This window comes from Lagopus muta, chromosome 6 (assembly GCF_023343835.1).
Source record: "Lagopus muta isolate bLagMut1 chromosome 6, bLagMut1 primary, whole genome shotgun sequence".
NCBI lineage: Eukaryota > Metazoa > Chordata > Aves > Galliformes > Phasianidae > Lagopus > Lagopus muta.
Genome location: NC_064438.1, coordinates 48,558,363 through 48,583,164, shown reverse-complemented (window position 1 = coordinate 48,583,164; position 24,802 = coordinate 48,558,363). Strand labels below are relative to the sequence as shown.

The 24,802-nt window shown below is 37.3% G+C and overlaps 1 protein-coding gene across 5 annotated transcripts in view; it reads left to right on the top strand.

The window, feature by feature from the left end:
* The window catches only part of BEGAIN (brain enriched guanylate kinase associated), a 139,616-nt gene that overhangs the window by 93,504 nt on the left and 21,310 nt on the right, over positions 1 to 24,802 (top strand). For all 5 annotated transcript variants that reach the window (XM_048947389.1, XM_048947387.1, XM_048947386.1 and 2 more), the window contains one exon: positions 912 to 978. In XM_048947389.1, coding sequence (XP_048803346.1) covers positions 912 to 978 — 67 coding nt within the window. The remainder of the gene's footprint in view (positions 1 to 911; positions 979 to 24,802) is intronic.

The window sequence follows — 24,802 nt, the reverse complement described above, 5'->3', positions numbered from 1 at the left end:
TATTAGCGATAACTGATCTTCCAGTGATCTGTAGTGAGAGAAAAATATTGTCTGTAGAATCTTAGGACTAAAACCACTGGTGCATTGCCATTGTAATAAGATGGATATATAGGTTATCTGGCTGCAATTGCTGTTAGTTTTGTTCATGTTTTTAAATACAGGGGAAAGAAATCTTCAAACCTTGTAAGATGCACTCCACGTAGGTCTGTACTGCAGAAAAGACTCGGGTACAGAGAAATCGAGCTAGAAAAACACTGAAACAATATTTTGTTTTGCACTATTCCTTCCTTCATAAATTTATGCAGATACTTTTGAACCCATTCCTGAATTCTAATAAAAATAAACACCCACATTTTCAGTGTGAGATATCTAGATTTATTTGCTGAAGAAAGAGAATGTGTTGCTGAGGTTCAAGGATGTGCAATTCCTTTGAACTTCTGTCAAAAGGGGAATATTCCCTTCTAAGTCATTTTTTCTACTGCAGTCATTGGGTTTCTGCTGCAATTCTCCACATTAGGAGAGTCTGCTAAATCTCTTCCTGTAGTGTCTAAGCAGAAAGCTCAAGCCTCCTCCCTGACATATAATTTGTGAGCCTGATGCACAGCTACAATCCCTTTGTGCAAGTTCTCATGCTGTGAAGCATGTCTGCACATAAGCGCAGAACAGCAAACACATTTTTACTTCCTGACAGAATTTGCTGCTAAATATAGTAAACAAATACGACATAGAAGTTTGCTTAGGAAGTAGGTGATAATTGCATTTCAAAGGAAACCACTGACTGGCAACAGGAGTGGTAAGCAAATAGATTTCAAGTAGTGCAAGCCAAGGTTTTGTACTGATGCGAAAATTTCAGGTAAAAATAACAGAAAAAAAAAAATACATTCAATTACATGATATCATCTTTGTTTTAGGATACAAAACAATTACCTAGCCTTACAAAGAATTAATCAGGATCTGGAAGATAAACTTTACAGAATGGTAAGTTATAAGTGATTTATTTTTTTTTTAATATTAAATGTGCTTTTATGGTTCTTAAATCCTATGACAAACATATTTGCTCCAAGTGCAGTATGCTTGAAAAAGATCTACGGGTTTATCATTTTCATGATCTAAAGCCCAAGCTGTGTAAAATGGTGTATCTCCATTAATTTAAATAGAGATTGCATTGGCTGATGATCTGATTGAGTAAATTGTAACTTTAAGATAATTCTCACTAATTTAGTTAATAACTTCATGGGTTTTAAATATTTACATTTTCATTAATTAACCAATTTAAATAGAGTAACCTAAGGTTTTTTCAAGCTTTTTAGATATTTTCACTTAACTTTTATTAATTAATTTAATAGAGCTTGAATAGCCTGATTTTTGTACGCTGCCTAAACTATAAATATCAGCATATAAATTTATAATTTGCATGCATCTGCAATCACAATGTCAAAGTCAGTGTCACAGGTCAGTTACTGAGTAAGGAAATCACTGCACCACTTACGGTCTCCATCTAGGACAAAAATTACAGCACCACTCATTCAAAAAGCTTTGAAAATGTTTAAAAGAAATGGCAACGTCCTGAGCATGCTGGCTCATTGCTAATGCCACTGGGTCGTCATCCTTGCTGCTAGGAGAAAAGTCAGAGAGAAATCTAAGGGTAACATTTCAAGAGAAAAAAATAGAAAAAGAAAAACCACACAACTGTTTTGATCTTCAAGAGATCTTCAGGCCAAGATCTTGTGCATAGCCTGCCCTTCCTTCTCTCCCAGGTCAGTGTGATTAGTCATTCCTTGCTCTCTTCCCTGCCTGGCCCTACACCTAGCAAGTCCCAAGCAAGCACAGCATACACAGCAGACAGATGTCCAGGCAGAGACCTGACATATCGCTATAAGGAAGCCAGGATAAGCCAATATCTTGCAAGGTCTCATAGATAACATTTCTATGAATGGACTGGTTGGAGTGAAGGGAAGGATTTATTTTTCTTTGAAAATAAGTAGGGACTTTGGCAACATACTCGAGTGACATCATTCTTTACAAAGAAATCACAGACAAATTTCTGAAAATGACTTTGTTCTTACCTCCATTAAAATAGATGACAATGAATGAAGTATTGATGCATTTTTAACTGGCTGGAAACAGGGCAAAGTTACAGCTGAGTTAGAGCTGATATTTGTTTATACACAATCGTAAAATGCATTTGATCTCATGGTGGCTTTTTCTCCATTTTTCCTTTATTACATTCTTTTTCCTTTTATCTAAATCACTTCAGGATTTTATCTTCATCTTTAGCCTAATATTTATTACATGCTACAAAACAGAAATAACTTTCAGGCATTCTGAATGGTAAAAGATATTCAAAAAATATATATAAAAGGAAGGACTCCAGAAAACCCTTGCTTTTTCAGCAAGTATTTCAGATCAAAGCAAAGAATTTTTAAACTGATGCATCCTCTTAAAACATGAAGCAAAGATTTCAGAGCATATTTCAGAAAGAAGGAAGATTCCATCCATGGTGCACTGTACCTCTTTTTATCCCACTAATTTGACAGTCATTGAAGGAAGCTTCAGAGACTCGAAGAAGATCAACCAGGCTTTGCACACCACTTAAATCCAGACTGATTTGCCTTCTGAAACACTGAAACTGGAGACATGAATCAAAACCAAACAAACAAACAAAAATCTGATAGAAATTCTATCAAAAAAAAATAATAATAATAAAAGAGGAAAATAGTGACATACTGGGGGAAAAAAAAAAAAAGTACCAAATCATCTGATTTTCAGAACATCTCAAAACACTTAATACTTCAAAGAAAGCTGAATTAAATAACAGCTGGTCTGCTTAGTCAACAGGTCATGGTGGGCTGTGCTCTTGGACACCTTTCCCTCCCTTTCCTCTTTAGGAGGAACAGCTGTGTTTATTTTTCGGTTTAATTTATTCAGGTTGCCATTATAAAATCAAAAGCCTTTGATTTCTCTACCTTTATCCAAATATATAAGCTGTGTTTACCTTCTCCCTCTCTCCTTCCATTTTTTTCTATTCTGACATATATGTGCATATATGCACACATACATACACAAATTTGTACACAAATTCTGACCCTTTAATGTGTCCAAAAGTATTAAGGGGAGAAATTTTGTGTTCTTCCTTCCTGTGGTGATCTGGGCTGCCTCCAGAAGAACCTTTCTCCCTGCCTTTACAAGCTACCCATATCTCTTCTTTTTCCACTAAGATGTCCCAGCTCATCATGACTATTCTGGGACTTCAGTCTGGCCTCCTTCTTCTGTTGATGTTTGAATATCCTGAATGTTAAAGTCTTCTGAAAGGATGTAAAAAACAATCATTAATTCATTAGCAGGCACAGGAAAGAAGCTGAAGTAGCAGTTATTTTTCTCCTAGGCTCTGCTTCCTTTTGAGTGCTAGGCTATAAAATATTTAAAACTGTTTGAAAGTCCTGATCACAAAAAATGACATCCAATTGAATCCTCTGTTACATCAGAACTCCAAATGAGAATATAAACCAGAGTGTCTGTGATGGCTAAGGACTGAAACCTGAAATCAGTGGAGAGTTTTGTATATTAAAGTGGTCAAATTTAAGTACATGACACTGTCACAGCAGATGCAGCATAGAGCTAAGATCCTGCTGTTATTACTTAAATAAATTTCTGTTCCTTCCATTACTATGGTCTTCAAATGAAGAAGATTTGTTTGCTCCTTTAAGCACCGGTGAATCAAGGGAATATGCAAACTGTCTTCTTAAATAATTAAGCCTTATAACTATTTTTTTTCCATTAAGCTGTAGGAAAGTACTAAGCAAAGTCATTAAATTTTTTACTATGAGTCTATCTTGGGGCTGTTGAATCAAAGAATGTATTTTCATATCTAATTCCTGTTACCAGCATACTTCACTTGCACTGACTGGTCTGAGTTTCCTGCAGATTCTTGGCCACAGTCCTGCTAGTCACAAAAACTGCAGATGCAAGTTGATTATAAAAGCCTTCTCAACCATGTGTTAATATAACCTTTTCATCAACTTAATTCAATGATATTTTGCATATGATCCTCACTTACTTTAAAAAGTTTCTGAAGCTTTAAGGCTTTCTGTTGCGGCTAGTTCTGCATTTTCCTTTAAAGACATAAAACAGATTATTAATAGTATCTACATTTGGGAAGAATTGACAGATACCCAGTAATAGTTCTTAATAAATCTAAATTATAATGAAAATTGTACCCATTTCACTCCTGCATTTTGAATGTACCATAAAATCTGATTTCATACCTTATTCCCCAGAAAGAGTCTGAAGTATCTATTCTGTAAGTAGAAAGTAAGCTTGGCATCATCTGTGATATAAGCAGCTTCTCATGCTGTCTCGCTCCAACTTATAGGAGGGAGAGGAGGTTCTTTTAATATCTTCATACCTGGTGTGAGATTAAGAAACAACGGTTCAAATGTTGGTCCGACCAGTTTGTTACAAATCCTGATCAGGGAGACAGGGAAGGGAAGTCTGATTTATACCTTGTCTTGTTCTGTTTGGATCCCTCATGCTCACAGAACAGTGCTTTGAGCACGTAGGATCATCAACACTATGGGATCTTCCATACATTTTCTTACCACACGTGGCTCTGTCTATAGCTGAGTCCTCTTTCTAAGTAGAGATGTAAGCTTTGTTTTTCTACAGAAACACACATCTCTTCTTTCAATCTACTTTCACTAACACGGCATTGTAAGGTACTACTACATTTGCTTCATCATGCCATCTCTTGTCCTTCCAACTGTAATTTATCTAGCATTTTATTATCCAGCAGGACTCCATCCTAATAAGACTTGCCACTGATATGAAATGTGGGAGACACACAGAGAGACTATAAGCACATTTTGTCAGCTCCATCTGAATTGCTAGCAGAAAGAGCCCAGAGTAGTCAGCTTAGAAAGGCTTAGACCATAAACAGATGGGTATATCTTTTCAAGTGTAACTGCAGTGCTGGGAAAGATAATAGCAAGTAAGACCTCACCTCCCTCTTCCAACAAGTTGCCCGCATTATCAGCAGGGTCAGGCAATGAGTTGATTGTGTTTGATTATAACCAGCTGACCCTGAGCTGACCTGACCCAACAGCTATGAACAGAAAAGGATCCTTTTACCACAGTCTAGTGTCTGGAGCAATGTCCTAACCAAATGAAAAAGGTGTGGTGGAATGGCAGGGCTACAGGGTACAGATGTGATGCTCTTAACTTCAGCCCCTTGTGCAGAGACTCTTACCTTGCAGAGTAATTGTAAAACAGGTGCCACTGAGCAGCCAGCCCACTGGTTCATGACTGGGGAAGCAATCAGCAAGTGCAGCATAGATCCATATTTTAGTATATCTAAGCAGAACCCAAGCAGAGAATGATGGGATCCTTGCCCAGACAAGGTTTGTTTACATTCATTTAATTTAGATAAACAAAGTATCCTTGTTTATAATGGCTTTTCTGTTCATATTTCCATTCCAAATGACCTGTATAAGAAACAAGTGTCTTTACCATGAGCTCAGGTTAGACATAGGACATGCATTGAGGTGAAAGTCTCGAGACCAAATACATGATGACCTCTAGCTGGAGGTATAGATACAAGCAGTTCCTATGTGGTACAGGTCAATCATATTTCCAAGAGGGAACAAATCTATACAGCCATTAATGATAACTGGTATGAACTAGTGTCCCCTGCTCAGAATGGCTATATTACTATTGACTTCTGTCAAGACATACTTGCCCCACGAAGAAATTTTCCAGACTAGCGCTAGACTTTTTTATAGTGGGAAGATAAATACTCATCTCAAGTATTTTCTACAAATAACTTGCAATGAAAATGCCTTTGTTTCAGATGCAGCACTTGACAGCATTACTCTAGCCATATTTATTTCTGTGATACATTATTAATTATACACTAGTGATAGTTATGTTCTTTTCTTTCATGGAATTACATTTCAAGACTGTGACATGGGGTAGTCAAGGAAACAAATCTTTATAAGATCTTCCCTAGAACAAAGTTGAATGTAATATTAAGAGCAAATCATTCTTCAAGTGAAACATCATACATCATGAGATCTAGAACCTCAGACTACTATAGCCCTACAGAATTGTCTTTGATAACAATATTCTCTTTGGAAATCAGAAAATCAGATTCTGCCCCAGGTCATTTTTTAATCAGCATCCAGTGATGTTTATTAAAAAAACATAAATTCTATAATTTAACTCTGATGGCCAAATTAAGGCAGATCAGTAATTTAGACTTACAAGATTACATTCTTTATCAGAGAAAAAAAAGATGCTGCTTCATTTCATAGCTCCATTTTGCAGAATGAACTATTTAAATTGTTATGGACACGGAAGATGCATTGGGAACACCTATCTAGTTCTTTTTTATTTATCATGAAATAAAGAAACTGACAAACTTGAACATCCCACTATAAATTCTACTGCTGTATAAAAATAAAAATACTACTGTATTTTTAATCCAGCAAAGCAATCAGAAAAAAATAAGCTCGAAGACTAAACATCTGTATGCCTAAATTCTGCCCTCCTCCTCAGGCAGCAATTCTCATAAAGGGGCAGAGTAGATTGTAAAAATTTCACTGTAGTCTCTTTTCTTACAAATTCCTTACTTGCTTGTTCTTTCCCTTTGTACTCCTGAAATCCCTTTCCAACTTTAAAGACCTTTTCCCCCCTTATTTAAGTCAGGATTCTTTTTTTACTTTATGTCTTGAAATACCCTTAGTCTTCAATTTGCATCCTGGGAACACATGACACAGTATACACAAGCACATCAAAGTTTCCAAATAAGTATGTCCTCATTATTCTTTTCTGTCAGCTCATAACTATTTCTTGGCTTTGTTTCATGTCTCTTCTGTCTGAGAGCCTTGTTTAATTCTGCATTATCAAACAGGTAAAAGCAAGTGAACATCCCTAAACAATGGGACTCTCTCCTTCTCCATAAAGGCATCTGAGAGTCAGAGATATCTTGGTGGCCACACATTATGAAGTTTCACTACCTTCTGTATAAATGTGATGAATTTTCTTAAAACTATTTCTGTCCTAGCCATATTTTTCAGCCTTGCTGCCTCTGTACCCTTATTAATCATTGTAAGAGATATATATGGAAAAATACATCCTCTTATTTTGGGAAATGATTAATATTCCAAACATTCATGATGTGACTACAGATGTTTTCAATGGGTGTAAATGAACTAAAGTCATACTTTTGACTATTTTTCCCCAATGCACCATGCTGTAATCTGGCATGAGAAGGATTAGAAAATACTTGATTTAATTATATGCTCTGTCTGGGCAAATACAATTCAATTAAAGAAGATGTGATTATTAAATCTAAAATTCATTAGCATGCACCTATCAGTCAGATGCTTGAGCTTTAAATTAACAAGTAGTTTTTTTACAGTTACCCAACTACTAGAAAGAGGATACAATTACAACCTCTAATAAAATTAGCCCAGTGTGCCTTGGCTTTAGTACAGTTATGAAGGAAAGGACAATATGAGCAATCCATGTAATTCCTGGTCAGATGTGTGTTTCTCCTACAAATAAAGCAGGATGGAAAGCAGGATGACAGGGAAGATAGTTGAAAACTAGGCACATGGCTGGACACATAGGAGAACTGGGCTTCTAGTAGTATTGATCTAGTTCTTATTAGGAAGACAAGCTGCCTGGTTTGGCTGTATCTGCCAAAGCAAATAGGAAGGTACCGTATATGGAAGTGGACAGTTATATCAGCTGGGCATCAACTTAAATAACAGCAAAACAAAAAAAGAATTGAAAGGTAGAAATATTCACATTCATTGTTGAAATGAAGATATCAAAGATAAAACTTTTCAAGTTGTCAAGAGGTATGAAAAGATGGTCTGGATTTGCCCATATGCCAGTGGTAGAAATCCAGGGGTAACCCAGAAATTTGGGAAATTTCATGGAATGCATGTGCATTAGTATCAGACAGCATGACTGAAACTCACATAAAAGATTTGTGTGACTAAAATGCTTAAATAAGCTTGTCTAAGAGAGATCAATGGACTCCAGAGTCTGGTGCTGGCATGCTATACTGTGCCTAGCACCTCAAATATAATTAGACTTGAAAATAAATAGATTATAGAAATAATTTTTGAATTATTCATATCAAGTAGCAGCAGAGCACATCTATGTCTGTGTTCCTACAGACAACCACACTGCAACAGAGGAGGAGATGAGCAGCATCTCTAAACATTGCTATTGGTAGCACACAAGAAGAAATAATGCTGTCATCTTTAGCTTTAACAACCTATGCTGACAGTCATTTACAGTCAGTATAGAGTTCTTTGGAACACATTGAAAAAATTTATAATGCAAATCTCCCAGTTATGAAAACATGATTTCTACATTAAACATAATTCTCCCTTTGCTTGTATTATGATTAACAGAAAGAATTATCTTTGAACTGAAGAGAATTGGTGCTTAAATGTAAGAGATCAAATCTATTGCGTTTGATATTTCTATTCAAAATAAAATCCAAACTAACAGTGTATGTATTCAATGCAAAAAGAAAAGAAATAAAAAAAAGAGTGAATCTCACAAAACTGATAATTACTTTGAGCCAAACCAACTGACTGAAAATATTTTAAACATTTGCTAATCATCATTCATGCTATTTTGCTAAAAAGCAGATCTAACTCTTAGGAATGAAAGAAAAGAAAGTTATGATTAAAAGCCTTGAAGAAAGAATTGCTAAGTAAAAAGGAAATTGTACAAGTAGCAAGTGCTCTGAAGAACTGATAGCAGTCAATACCAATTACAAGTCCTGAAATACAGGGAATAGATAAACAAAGCAAAAAGATACAGAAGAAGATTTTGTAACTTCTTACATACAATGATGCATCTGAAGTGCATGTAACTAGAAGAAATACCAAAATGGGTTTGGTATTTTATCTGCTAGTCATGGTAAAGTGTGCCTTGGCTTTAGTACAGTTATGAAGGAAAGGACAATGACTTGTGTGTGTTTGTGTGTTCAGGAGAACACACGAGAAAATAAAGTACTATGTATTTTCTAAGTAACCAAGGACAATATTAAACACCAATTCTGAAAATGGATAGTTTTAACTCGACAACTTTTCACAAACATATTTTCACGTTAGAGACAACCACAGCAAATAAAATTTTGAGGTTTTAAAATGTATTAGTAAGAAATCTGAGGATCACCAAGAATCACCAGATTGGAAGAAAGCATGTACCATTGCATATTAAAAATAATAATAATAATTAAATTGAGGTCTTCAGGATTCCTTTTTTTTCTACAAATCATAGAATCACTCATTTTGGAAAAGACCTTAAAGATCACTGAGTCCAACCACAACCTAACCAGATTACCCTAACTCTAATAGCTCTTCGCTAAATCATGTCCCTGAGCATCAGGAATGATGACTCAACCACCTCCCTGGGGAGCCTATTCCATTGCTTAACAACCCTTTCTCTGTAAAGAAGTGTTTCCTGATATTGAACATAAAATTACCTTTGTGTAACTTGAGGCCATTTCCCGTCACCTGTCACCAGTGAGAAGAGACCAACCCCACTCTCACTGTAACACCTTTCAGATATTGGAAGAGAGCTGTAAGGTCTCTCGTCAACCTCCTTTTCCCCAAACTGAACAGCCCCAGTTTCTTCAGTCTCTCCTCATAGGCCATATTCTCCAAGACCTTCCCAAGCCTTGTTGCCCTTCTTTGGACCTGCTCCAGCACCTCAATGTCCTTTCTGTACTGAGGTGACCAAAACTGAACACAGTACTTGAGGGGAGGCTTCACCAATGCTGAGTACAGGGGCAGGATTACTTCTCTAGTTCTGCTCACCACTCCATTCCCGATACAAGCCAGGATGCCATTGGCCTTCTTGGCCACCTGGGCACACTGCTGGCTTATGTTCAGCTGTCTGTCCACCAGTACACCAAGGTCCCTTTCCATCAAGCAGATTTCCAGCCACTCCTCCCCAAGCCTGTAGGGTTGCCTGGGGTTGTTGTTACCAAAATGCGGGACCTGATACTTGGCCTTATTGAAACTCACACTTGTCCCATCGATCCAGCCTATCAAGGCCCCCCTGTAGTGCCCTTCTCCCCTCTGGCAGATCAACACTTCACCCCAGCTTGGTGCCATCTGCAAATTTATTGAGGGTATACTCAATCCCCTCATCAAGATTGTTAATGAAGATGTTAGTAAACCTCACTGTCAACTTACTGGATTTTCAAAAAACTTAAAACACATCCATAGCAGATTACAAAATCTCATATTTTGCTCTTTTCTGGTTTTACTTTTTAATTTCAACAGTAGTTTTTAAGACAAAACAGTTCCTTTTACACAGGCCTAAGGGCCATAAAAGTTTTAATTAATTATAAAAGACAGATTAGATTTAGAATGAACAAAGGATTTGCACAACCTGAAGAGCATCCCTGTAACAGGGGAGTTGTAAACAAAAATCTGATGCTCTAAGGGCTTATATTATTCCCTCGTAACGTTTCTGCTGTTGGAGGAAGTCCTAGAGGAAGGTCATCTCTACAAAGCCTCTTTTACAAATTTTCTAAACCTCTCTACTTGCTCCCATTTTTTGCTTGCAATCCTCCTCCTTCTGTCAAATTCTGCCAAATGCCTGCTCAGCATTGTGTTCACTAATCCTGCTCATTGGGTTTTTTTCTGGAGTCCCAAACTGTGTGATGTGGTTGCAGAGTATCCACACATCTTTTCCCATCCTACTCAGACTACATCTCCCTTCCTTCTACATCAACAGCAGATGCCAAAAGTATTTCTGCAGAGATTTCCAGTACTTCAGGATAGGAAGTTCATGCTCACTAAGTCAAAATTTGCTCACATGATTAGGAGAGACCAACCAAGATTCTTAAGTCTGTCCTCTAAACGATTTCCATAAAACTTTCTGTTTGTACCCTTACATTATTAACCTATTATCAAGTAATTATTTACCTGTAGAGTGATAAAGTTCAGGTTTAAAACTATTATTGTATTCTTCATAATTTAAATGAAATAGCTGTTTTTAAGCATAACCTTACATCCATAAAATTGAATAGCTAAACTCTTATGCACAACCGTGTTATAACTTTTGTCTTTATAGTAAGATAGGACTCTGGAGATTAACCTGTTTTTGTGGGTTTTCTGCTAGAACTCATAAAATACAATCAAACACCAGCAGTAAGTGAAAGGTGCTGGGGGAAGGCAAAAAGCTTTTTCTTGCTATCCTCTACTTTGTGTTTAGTAACTGTATAGCTGACTTGTGCACAGATGGGCTGTGGCAGCCAAAATTATTTATTACTGTAACAGGTTAACTGACAATTTTATAGAAAACAGTTATATTGAAAATATACAGATTAGCAAGTCTGGCAACTTTAGTACAACCTGAATCAATCATTCTTATTACTGCTGAACTCCATATTTTGTCTCCTGATTCCCTGGGTACATTACAAAGAATTAAAATTCAGCAGGATAAGTATTTAAATATGAACTAGGATAAAACAGAGGGAGGTCTTAAATCAAAACCTTCTCAGCAGGACATTATTATACAGAAGAGAGTTTTTAAACTCAGAGTAAAAGCTCTTAATCTAAAAAAAAATTTTACAAGCAATTAAGGATGACCAAATCTTATATCACTAGATACGGAGACATAATTTATCACAGCATACATTATGTAGGAAATTATGAAATATATTACAATGTGTGCCAGAAATTGTAGAGAAACATAATTTTTTACAGGAAAATGTCCTGAAAAGCCCCTATAAACAAAGAGACTGGAGACAATTCTTAGACATGGCCCTTGAAGGACCTTTGGAGGCAAAATTTCATATATAATCTAACTGGTGTTTCAGCTAAGCGTACTTGCTTAAGATAATAGTAAATCCCCTGAAGATAAGGGTAGGAATCATTTTTAGCACTCAAACAAGGCAGAGAGCAGGAAGTCTAGAAGTATACCTGTTAAAATATCACAAGTATCTTTCAATCCTGCCTTGTCTGGTCTGCCCATTGACAGCAGAATTGCCTTTCTTCTTTATGCTTAGTTACCTTATAGTTATCTCTAAATGTATTTATTGCAGGAAGACAGATGGTCTGACTTTTCAGAAATATAAATATCCCTTATTACATCACAGTAGGAGTACATACTAGTGGAAGGAAGAATTTATATACAAAACAGGCTGGACGAGACCCATTACTAAATAAAATCTCTGAAAACAGAAATACATATCAAACTTTACTATTTCGAGGTAGGGAAAAAGCCTTGAACACACTTTGAAACTTGGTGGAGCCCTCCTCATTAAGTTCAACATATGATAACACACTCCCAGTTAATCAGCAGATACTGCCATCCATTCTCATTAGACTAAATCTGCTCCCTGGGAGATATCCCAATAAACTGGTGATCCCAATTAAGCTCTTTCCAATTAATTTGCACTTCATGGGGGTTTTAACATTATTTCACTTAAATTCAATCTGAGATTTCTGCACGTGTGACTTCAGCAGCACTTTCCCTATAAATAAGGGCTACAGATTTCATTCCAGAAAAGGGATTTGTCATCAGGAGATGCTAGTTTTCTAAACATTTCTTGATATTTCACAGTGTGGATATTAAACATCAAAGTTCTTAACTGGATCAGAATAATCACACCCTCACTCACCAGTTCCCATGAGTAGCTTTCCTACTGCCAACAGACTCATTCCTCCCAGTCTTTTTCCACCTTTCCCAGTATCCATTAAACTCTTATATATATATATCATTTATTCAGTAGTCTTTGGAGCAAAATATTCAGTAAAAAGAGTGCTTTCAGTAGAAAGAGTCTCCTTCCAGAAAGTCCAGAAAAGAAGGCCCAAGATCCTTGTGTGGACCCTTCCTGGAAAACTTCCTATCTATTTCTACTCTTTTATCTAGTCTTCCCAAATCCTAATGCTCTTTGCCAAATCATCCCTTAATCAGAGACAGACTATGCCCCATTTCTGACTCTCAAAGAGCTTCAGAATGTCAATAACCTCTTTCAGTTTGCTCCTCCAGCACTTCTCTTTGCTAGGAATTCATATTACTGCTGGAACATTTAATTTGACCTACCTCAGTGACACGCTTTGGCAAGTTTTGTCACCCAGAGATGGGACAGGCCTTCAATTCCCAGAGGGAAAAAGTGAATTAAAAAAAACAGATTTTGATAGTGGCTTTTCTCTCTTATTTCTGAAGATTTTGTTTTTAATGGTGTTCTTTCCTCTTCTCTGTGTAGCATCCAGTCAGCCTAGGAAAAGATAGCACAAGAAAAAAGATGTGGAGGTAATATGCACAGGAGAATAAAATTGATGGGAGTTGGAGAAGATGGGGCAAATTCTGATGACTGACAAGGAGTGGTAATAAAAGAATCAGATTTCCAGGTGTTGAAGAAAGAAAAAGAAAAAAAAAAGAGAGAAAGAGAGAAAGGAAAGAGAAAGAAAAAGAAAGAAAAAGAAAGAGAGAAATGGAAGAAGGAAAAAAAAAAGCAGAGAAAAACAAGGCTTACTTTGATAGGAGGTACAAGGAAATGTGCATATATTACATATGTTCTTCAGCCAAGAAATATTATTTGTCTTAGTTCAAGATGAATTAAATCAAATTTTTTTAAAGATGAGATCATTTTAGCTGACAACATTATCTTCAAACCCTGAAATCTATGGTTCAGTCAGTTTTTCATATCCTTCATCCAAAAATAAAGTACACATTGCTCAAATATTTGCTTATACTTGAAGTTTTTCTTAACAAATGGGCTGAAATTGCTCTTTTGTTGTAGTCTACCAGAGAATAGAAGCATCAGTTGAACCATCTTGTGATTTTTCTGCCCCTAAAGCAAGAGCTTTGCTGCAAAAAACATTGTAGAATTTCTGCCTGAAATTATCCCCTCAGGCCACCACTAATATAAACCTAAATAGATAAATCACTCACTTTGTGCTTTGGTATTTCAGGATTCATCACAAGAGAAAGAAATAAGCAGTTATTGTGAATTTCACCAACATGAATATAAGGGTGTTTTTTTTAGAAAATCTTTACAATACAGTTTTAAGTGCTTAATTTTATCTTGGCAGTGGGGAAACCAAATGAAAGGAGATTCTAATATCAAAGAAAACAGAATTATAAAAAATATTAAATTATGGTAAAAACAATCTCGGTAGTACACTGATTTCCATGGGGGTTCACACTTCATTAGATGAGAAGATAATTAGCAGGTTACTGCTGATGTTTTTCAAAGGTCTTTGATTCCAAATACTTCACACTGCTGCATTTATCTATTGTTTGTGGAATTATGCAGATCAGAATTTCTTTATTTTTTACAGTACTCCTGAGCAGTACTATGAATCTTGGAATGACCTTGGAGACTCTACAGCGTGTCTACTCACTACTTAAGTGGCTCATCAAGTAGATGCTTAGAGTTATTTTGGTGTCTGATAGATATGTCTTCAGGACTGATGATTTCTGCTGTGTAACTGAAGTACTAGAATAGTCTTTGTGAGATATGCACCACACAAAATCCTCATGTATAACTTAAGCTCCACGATGATGATTAAAGTGGCTTTAGAAGTCAAGAGCATATAGAGCTTTCTACAGGATATTTGCATCTGTGCACACATTGCTGTAACTGTTCAGGCTTATTTACTTTCCCTCTCATAGCTAGAACCCAGAGATAAGCTTTCCCTGCAAACCAAGTTTGAATAAAGCAGTCAGCACAAACAACAGAAGGAAGTGAGCCTATAGATGTGTTAGTTTTCTTTAGCAGACATGAACTGTCTATTACCAAAGCTAATTATTCCTACTTCTTCTCCAACCAAACAATAAGTAAGACATGAAAACTAAAGCCTTCAAGTTGACCATTACCATCCTTGATAAGAATGGGATATCAAGCAGATGATGGATCCAGGACCAGTGTCATAGGCTTTGTTTTCCAAGATGTTGTTTACAGCTAAAGAAAAAACTTCACCTAAACAAACAAACAAAAAAGAAACTCTTGTTTTGTATGGTAAGAGGAATTGAATTATATGTCTAAGCAAACCAGCAAACTTGAGATACAAATCTTCATACTCATTATTTCCAAGTGCCTGCACCTAGAAATAGGTTACGTAGAAGTCGAGATATATCCCTGCTAATGCTTACTCATAACCAGAATAAAGGCATTTAACGTGCTCTTGTTAAAACCTTGATGAACCAAAAACATAATTTTTGTGTAGAAGATGTGCAGAGGAGTTGAGGTGTTAAACTTGAATTACGTTATAAAAGACTACACTGATTACAAATTCCTATTTTACCATTACTGAGAGTTATTAAAAAGTGAGGAAGGAAAAGTAAGTACAAATGGCCCATTTGTGAATGACAAAAAATGTTCTCAGGCATGTGTACATTTAAAAATGACCTGTAAAAAGCAGAGGAGCAATGTGATGAGAGCATTCACTGATATCAGTAAGAAGCTCAGGAACATGGGGCTGAGGATATTGTAGCAGTCCACCAAAGGATTTTAAAGCAGAGTGACCAATAGCATTTTAGAATCCAGCTCTACACTCACCAAGAAATTCAGAACTAGCTATCACCTCTCAGTGTTCTGAGTTATAACAGATACGCCAAAGAAAATGCCAGCTTAAGACTATTTTATATATTATAAAGGATTAAAGAACAAAATAGGAACATCGTTATGCAACAGTACAAGCCAATGGTGCATCTGTAAGCTCACTACTGTAAGCATCTTAGGTTTCTCCATTTCAAAAATAATACAGGAGAGACAGAAATAAGTACAGCAAATGGAAATGATGATGAGAGTAAATGTGGAGTACCTCTCACGTAAAGTGCAAACACACAGATAGGACTCTTCATTTAGTAGAGGAAATGGCAGAGAGAAGAATCACAAGATATCTCAAAAGCTATGGGTAGCAAGTCTCAGTATTGGTCTCAATTTGGAAAGCATAAGCTGACACAAGCTATAGGTCAGAGTGAATCCTGAAAACAAAATAAATCCGAGAGAGGAACAGCTTTCATTCATTCATGGTTTTATGCCTTACCAGGATTTTTTTTTATATTCACCTCTCAATTGATTTTCCTGCTCCATCCTTTTCTAACCTATGAGTAAACTGCTATCCAAAATTATAACCACAGTGGTTCAGCACTCAGCATCTATTCCCAATAATTTGCAGAGGGAAATACAAAAGCACAAAATACAAAATTGATGGGAGTTAGTCTACGATTTAGGAAAGTCCAGGACAGAGGCTAAGAATGCTCTCTGCAGGAATAGATAATTATAGTACAGTAGAAAAAGAGAAGGGAAGTCTTTAAGGCTTTTATGAGACTGGTAGAAAGGTTTTGTTCTAACTGTCATTGCAAAATTACCTAGTCTGATTTTTGAAGACTAAAATTATAATATTGGATTATTTTTCTTCCCAGATAAATTTTTAAGGACAAACTTCATCTTTTAATCTTGAAAAGAATGGAAAAGCTTCTGTGCTGTAACCACAAACTCAGTGAACTCTCTGTCTCAGAAATGGCACCAAAGTGTCTCAGGGATTTGTCTTTTGGGCCCTCGTCTTGACGACTTCTCTGCACCACCTGTTCTGAATGAACAACTATTCCCAGGAGGTACAGCAGAGATCCAGAGTAAAACGACACTATAGAACACATCAGCAATCCAGGGATCCCATTTTATAAATCAGAAGCATACACAGGCTACCTATACTGCCTCTTTCTGGGGGTAACACGAAATTACATTTTTGGGTACAAACAAGGATTTAACTTCTCTCCCACATCCTTCATTTTTAGAATCATAGAATCATGGAACATTTTAAGCTGGAAGGAAACTTAAAGACTATCCAGTTCAAACTATGGGTAGATACACCTTCCACTGGCCCAGATTGCTCTAAGCCCTATACAACCTGGTCTTCCATAACTTCTCTGGGCAGCCTGATGCTGTGTTTCTCCACCCTCATAGTAAGGCATTTCTTCTTTATGTCTGATCTAAATCTTCACTCTTTCAATCTAAAACCATTGCCTAAATGGCTTGCCTGTGCTGCTATACTTTTATTTAAAAACTTTGGCTGCAAAGAAAGATTAGGTGAAAAACAGTGGCAGGCTTAAGAAGAATTAGGAACATATCTAGCAAGATTTTTTTAGATCTAAAGCCATGTTTTGATGAAGCTTTGATCCTATCACAGTTTGGTGTTTAAATGCAACATGTAGTCATAAAAGTCAACAGATTTGAATGTAGACATATTTAGGAGCTCAACATGCCAAAGAAAACATTTTTATTTAAGGTATTACTCTTCTCCCAGCCATTAGATTTTAAATATTGCAATTTTTGTTTCCAAACATCTTCCTTTCACTTTGCTTTATTAGTTAGTATTAAGGTGCTAAGTAGTAAATAGAATTGAGTCCACTGGGGTTTGTCACACTCTGCAGTTCAGAGCAGAAGCAGCTGAAATGTTGCTCTTTAATAGTGGCATAAGTCCTTGTAAGAGCAATAAAAGCTGCCACTTCCTTTATGAGGCAACCTAAATGCCATTAAAATGATGAATGAACTAGTTCCATTTTATTTGTTCAGCCTTTCCCAGCACTATTCCCACAAGTCTATTTAAATCACTAGCTTGTATTCTACACAAGTTTCCATGTGCTTGAAATGCACAGATGTCTGGAAAAGAACTAAAAGCCTTTCACAATGGCCAGAAATGCTTATTATTTTCTTTTCCAGTGTGCAAACAGTTAAAGAATTGAAGTGGAGCTGAAATATATAGCCATGATTAATCCCCAAGTTCTAAGGCAACTCTTAAGAGAATTTTCCAGGTATTTTAAGAGGTCATCCTGCTTTGCAGTGTAATGTTGCTCGTTATCTCCGAGAAGCTGAATCTCACACTGATCCATCCCTCTAGACTGTAATACAGAACAATAATGTTCAGATCAAAAGCATTGTGATTAAATAACCTAATTAAGAGGTACGTGGAACTGGTGTTGCAGTAGATTGTTTTCCTCCTATGAGGATGTAAGAAATTCTCCTAATTTACCTTCTTTTGAAAATTAAGAGTAAACATTTGCTTCTGTGACATGTTTATGACCTATTAATTAGGTCCTGCAAGGCTAGTTAATATCTCAGCCCTCCTTTAGTACTGTTCAAGCAGCTAAAATTACCTTCAGCCAAATATCCCAAGACATAAATAAAAGAAATCAAACACATTTCACTGAAGTTTGGGAGGGTGATTAAATACAGATCTCCAAGGTGCTAACTTTAACACCAGAGGAGAGGAGAAGGGAAAGGAGAGGGGAGAGAAAAAGGGAGAGGAGAGAGAGAATAGATATAACACAACAATTAAACTTTCAGGCAAATATGTTGCCAACAAAAATCCTTAGCCTGTGGCCTATTCTACAACAGTACTTGAAACCCAGCAGCCAGAATGGGCTGTATGTCACCAGGATACCAGAACTTCTCTGTACAAGAGGATTTTTAGCTCAAAACTTGAGTTTTTGATTGTCTCCTCAGTCTCTGGTGTATTAGGACAGATGCAAATGCCTGGAGTATGGATTTAACTAGGTAAGAAACGGTAGGAAAAAGTAGAAAATAGTCATTTGCTGTGGACAATGCTGTAAATCTAATAAGCGAATGTCTGCATTTTCTAAGTTCACAGAAACACAGAATCACAGAATGGCCAGGGTTGGAAGGGACCTCAAGGATCATGAATCTCCAACCCCCTGCCACATGCAGGGCCACCAACCTCCCCATTTAATACTAGACCACGCTGCTCAGGGCCCCATTCGACCTGTCCTTGAATACCTCCAGGGACGGGGCATCCACAGCCTCTCTGGGCAGCCTGTTCCAGCACTTCACCACTCTCTCTGTAAAGAACTTCCCCCTGACATCCAACCCAAATCTTCGTTCCCTCAACTTAACATCATTATTCCTTGTCCTGCTTTTATCTACCCTTTCAAAATGTTGACTCCCCTCCTGTTTATAGGCTCCCTTTAAGTACTGAAAGGCTGCAATGAAGTCACCCCACAGCCGCCTTTTCTCCAGGCTGAACAAGCCCAGTTCCCTCAGCCTGTCTTCATAGGGGAGGTGCTCCAGTCCCCTGATCAATTTTGTGGCTCTCCTCTGGACCCTCTCCAACAGCTCCCTGTCTTTCTTGTACTGAGGGGATACAGACCTGGATGCAGTACTCCAAAAAGAATCATTAATCACCACCCTCTGTCTGTGGTCTTTCAACAATTTCTTATTCAATCAAGTGGTCCACCCATCAAATCCACATTCCTCCAATTTGGAGATAAGGATGTCGTGAAGGACCATGTCAAAGGCCCTGCTCAAGTCCAGGTAAATGACATTGGTTGCCTTCCCTTTGTCCACCAATGCCGTCACTCCATCAAGTTCTGCTACACACCTTGTAATTTCATTTCAAGGATGTGGTTTAATGGTCAGAGAATAAACTATATAAATTCTGTCTATGATCAGTGACCACTTGTTCTAGAACAGTTCTAGCAATCATGCTATTGTGATGTGAATTGGGTAGCATGGGGGAGAATGGATGCTCCCAAGTCATAGAAACAAGATGTAAAGTGTCCCTTTGGCAAGACACATCTCACCTAACCAAGCAAACCAATGTAGGAACATAATATTTCTGTTCTTTTGTAGTCAACATGGAAAGATGGGCACTTCCAGCATCAGTAAAAAACACAAGGCAGTGTCCTGGAAAGACTAGCTGTGTTACACAATCCAAATAAATAGCAAGGGCCCTGTGCTCTGACACTGCTCAGATATGTACATGCCCATGGGCAGCACAAACCTGTATTACCCTCAGGCTAATGACAAAAATCTGTTATGAGTTAGGGATCACCCAGTGTGTGCTGCATAAAGGGAGAAAATTCTGGGTTGATTAGTTAATGATTGCTGGAAAAGCCATTTGGGTTGAGATGTCTCTCATGAGGCATTTTTAGGGATCAAGACCATGATGAGGCCATCTGGAACACAATATGTGGTTCTGGGTACGCAGATGCAAGGAAGATTAATTCAGTCTGTAATAGTACAACAATAATCAAGGAAATTAAGAATTTATCTTCCAAAATGAGATTAAAAGTTGCTGGCTTACTTAGCCTGAGAGAGCTTAAGGTTGTGGAGATTCTGATTGCTTTCTATAAACTCACCATGATATAACAGCAGAGGCTAAAAGCTATCTAAACTAGAAGACAGTACTGTTGCAATGACAAATGGTTAGCCATTAATAAATTTATCCTAAATATTAGACAAAGCTTGCAAACCTCCAGAGGTCTAGATCAACTTTTATTAGGGGCAACTCCAGTGCTCATTTATGTTTATGCTGAAGCATGCTCAGTTTTCCTTAGGATTTGCAGGACTGGTGCCTGAAGTAGCAAGGAGTGGGGCTTATTAACTCACAGGGTCCTTTCTTGATCAGCGCACCTCTAGCCTCAGGAACTTCTCTTTGTGAGCTGAGCCTTTGCTCAGCATTGTGTATTCAATGCATTGTGCCAGGTTTTCAAAGCTCTTCACGTCTTGCAGAGGGAAAAGCCAAATTTTCAGAAGTGGCCTACAGCCACAAGGCTGTTGTCTCCTTGGATACACTCTCCTGTGTGTGCTCACCCTTCAGTAGACTAAGATTTTTTTTCTTTTTTTTCCCTCACCATATAGCCAGGCTCAGTCTGGCTAAGGCAGAAGCATCACAGGCTGGTTGCTCACTAAAAGGAGGGCAGGTGGTGGAAAGCAAAGCGATGGCAAAAGCTGAGAGAGCATATTGGGAGTTATCAACATATTCAGTTTTGATACAGAATCATTATACCTAGATAAAGGCAAAAAATATATATACCAAAAAAATCAGAGCATAAAACAAAGCATGAAAGGGAATTTCTCCTTTTCTGAATATCACCACATAACCATATTTTTAGGTTAACATCAGCATCTCCATGATAGTATTCCAGTCCAAGGCAGCAGCCCCCAATCATCAACCAAGCTTCAAATTATCCCTCTGCCTTTTTTTTCATTCACTTTCAGTATTGTTCATAGTAGGTGAATATATATAACAACATATGAGAAACCTGCCAAACATCCCACCAGCAGAAGTGGTCTGAGAATTGAGTCTTTGGTAACAGTCCTCTTTAAGAATAAATCCAAAGAGGTGATGAAGAATGTAGCAGCACAATTCCAGACATGCTCTGTAACAAAACCGGGCAATCTCCTACAAGAATATAGGATTTAGTGCAGATATACTTAAGGCACTGAGGACCACAGTGATCCCTCTGGTGTTGGGACCCATTCAATTTTTTTTCCTTTCTTTTTTTTTTTTTTTTTTTTTTTTTTTTTTTCCCAATATGTGGTCCTGCTCTGTGAATAAGTCTTAAAGGTGCTACTGCAGCATTAGGGAATGCAGTAACACCTCAGTGATACATTTCTAATACTTTCAGTGAGCAATCATCCTTGCAATGCTTTTATCTGCCTAACACCATATGCACCTGTATTTTGACTTCCACTTTTACTGTCGTAATTGACATTACTTTTAATTTTTCCTGAAGAGCAAAATACATTCCCTTATCTCGATCTCGGTAGGCACTGTATAGGTAGGCGCTGCAATGAGCAGCTCTCCAAAATTTAGATCATTTCTTTTTTAGATTTTATCACTAAAATTGATACACTGCACTCAACCTGAGGGAATAGGCTTTGCTTTTGCTAGTCAAGAGTGCTAAAAATGTGTTAAGTGCAGAATCACAGAATCACAGAATCACAATGGTTCTCTTGTCTCCACTGGTTTGATGCCAGAATATTTTCCAAGAGATTATTGGATTTTAATCCTCTTTTAAAAGAAATGTTGTGCATCTCATTCATGTTGGGAACTCATGTTTGTCAGTTTTAAACTTAGAAAGACAATTGTATTTTAAAACCCAGTTTTGTCCTCTGCCCTTTGAAATGCAGGAGATAATTTTTATACTACTAATTTGAGAAAAATATTTTGGCAATACATAAATAATGGAGAATTAACCAGAGACAGAATCTGTTTATATTATTAAATATTTGAGCCACTATACTTAAGCAACACTACAATAGCAATGAAAGAAATACACATCTTTCTTATGGAGGAGCTAGGTCAGACCTATTTTTTTTGGTCACTGGTTTTCTAATTGAAGCCTGAAGAAAAGCCTTAACTTAGTTCTTTTTCTGCATTTGTTTCACATTATCATTAAAATTGCAATTGGGACCAGGGTATGGGGCTCTGAAGTTAGCTTAACCACTTGCAGTGTGCTGCTTTCGTCTTCTCCTTCCTATTCACAGAACAGTTGAACAGAACAGAATCTCCTGTTCTGATGCTGCTCCACAGCTTCCAGACAATCTCTTGGAATAGAGATTACATACTCTTGAAATGTCTTTTCTCAGATTAGAAATGCAAATACAATTCCTACTTCCGTTCTCCAAGATTAGAAACACCATCATCAACTTAGTTGTACATTTAAAATACTGCTGGAGACAGCCACAAACTTAAACGAAGATGAATGCATTCTGCAGAAGTCCATTAGTAGAACTGTTTTCAGTGATTACAGTTAGAAGTAGGAGTTTGTAAGAAATCCTAGTGAAAAAGGGCAACATAAATTGCAGTTACACAGCAGCAGACTGATGTCACAGGACTCTAAATTATGCATAGAGAAGCTGAGTCACCTGTCGTAGGAACATTTTAGCCTGCTGCATATTTCAGGAGCTTTTGTTCCTATAAAGAACACATTAAGGCTTTCAGTTTTAAACTTCTAACGGGTCTGCGGTCACTTGACAGTGATAAATAGTGACAATTAACATGTTGTACAGTTTAAACATCTCACCATTTGACTTCCATTTGTCATTTCCATTTCTCATGTGTCCTTTCATCCTCATGCCAGTGACCTGACATTAGGTCCACTCACTGATAGCCTTTCTTCTCACCACAGCTGTTGTGAACTGACCCTTGTCACTTTCCCAAGAAAAAAACAGGCAGGCTCACATCGCCCTTTAGAGCTTGAAGAGATTTTCTGTAACATCCTTGGGCAGTCAGCAATAGAAGTAATAACCATTCTTTAAACACAGGAATTACTGATTGCAATGCTTATAGCATGAGTTAGATGGATCAGCTGGGTGAATCACAGTGGTCTTCTTGCTGGTATGTAAAACCTACTGAAAAAACATATTGCTTTGACCAGGTTGGCTAAATTATTTGTGTATGCTTGGATTTTGACACAACAGATCTAGAGGGCATAAAATCTGACATGGCACCTCATGCCATCTCTTAATTTGCATTTTGGTTGGCTATCAAATGGCAACTAAGACATTGCTTAGAATCCATCTCCTGTGTTAAGTCTGCTGGAAAATAATGAACTTTGAGAACATGTTGGGATGGTAGGAAACATTCCTGTACCTCCCCATAGTGCCCAGCTTTATCACCACAAGCAACATAGACTGTCAGGAAGTTTAAATAGGTATTCCACTGTCTGCAATGAAAATTTTTCTCCTATTTACCAGTATTAAATTATACCTCAAAATATTTCAAAAGCCTATATTAAGTTGCTTTTTTTCCTACAGCTAGAGCAAGTAAACTGAGACAGAACCACACTGTAGTTTTGCTGAACACCTCGAGCCTTTTTCTGGAGCTGGACTCTGGGGCTCAACAAGAGTTTCCCTATCATAGCAGGTTAGAGAAGGGGATTTACACAGGCTTTGGTCCAGAACTTGACCTCCTCACCTTTGAGTCACTCCTATGACTTCTGCTGAACCTTGGGGCTAGTGTAGAGCCCAGCTTTTCTGTCTAGCTATCCACTTACCTGGAGGTTGGCTTCTTGTTTACTTCAGATACATTCATGCACAGGACAGTGTTCACCCTTTTATTTTGCAGTGGCAGGGTGGAGCAGGATGTTTGTTGAGATTCAAACCTAAAGCTAAAAAATAAGACAGAAGAGCTTTTCTGACAATTCTGTCTAAAACATTGATACAAGTTGACTATCACTGGTGAGAAGCAGCAGAGTTCTTCAGTCACCTTCTACATTAGCACATTTCTCTCAGTGAAGAGATCTTGGTAGCTGAAAAGGAAATTTTATCTCTACTTTTAACTTTTATCTTTTGACATGTAAATTAGATGTCAATACTGAAGTAGTGTATGCAGTATATCACTTGTGTAGATGATGTGTCCGTCCTTCAAATAGAACAATGTGAAAATTATAAAGAAAACAAAAGCCAATAGTTACAAACCAAGAGTTAAGGACAAAGCTAGATTAATTAGATGAAAAGTTTTCCCAGTTTTAAAATTATGACTCTAGAAATAATTATGACCAACACGTGAAATGGAAGGTGAAAGAAACAGGAAGGAAAGCCATAGGAGAAACAGAGGACATTTCAAAAAGGGACAGAAAGATGATCCTGGTAGCTACAGACCTGTCAATCTCACCTTGATGCCAGGGAAAGTTATGGAACAGATAATCTCAGGAGCCATCATGGATCAATTAAAGAGTTGATTGCTTTTTCTTCCTTTATTTTTTCTAGAGAGATGTGTCTGAAAGTAAAATAATGAGTTAAAAGCTGTTGATATCTTTCATATAGAAGCTTCACCAGACAAACATCACAGTTTAAAAAAGATATCTGGTTTATTAAGGTGAGACTAAAAGCTCATTACAGGCAGAGTTTCTGTCTCTGATGCAGAAGAATTTTTACTTTAAGCTGATTGCCATCTAACTTCCAAACCCAATGGAAACTACAATGGTCAGCCATGTGTCTTAGGGAGTATTCTCACAAAAATGCACTTTTTAAAAATTCGGCAGCTATCTTCCACATAAG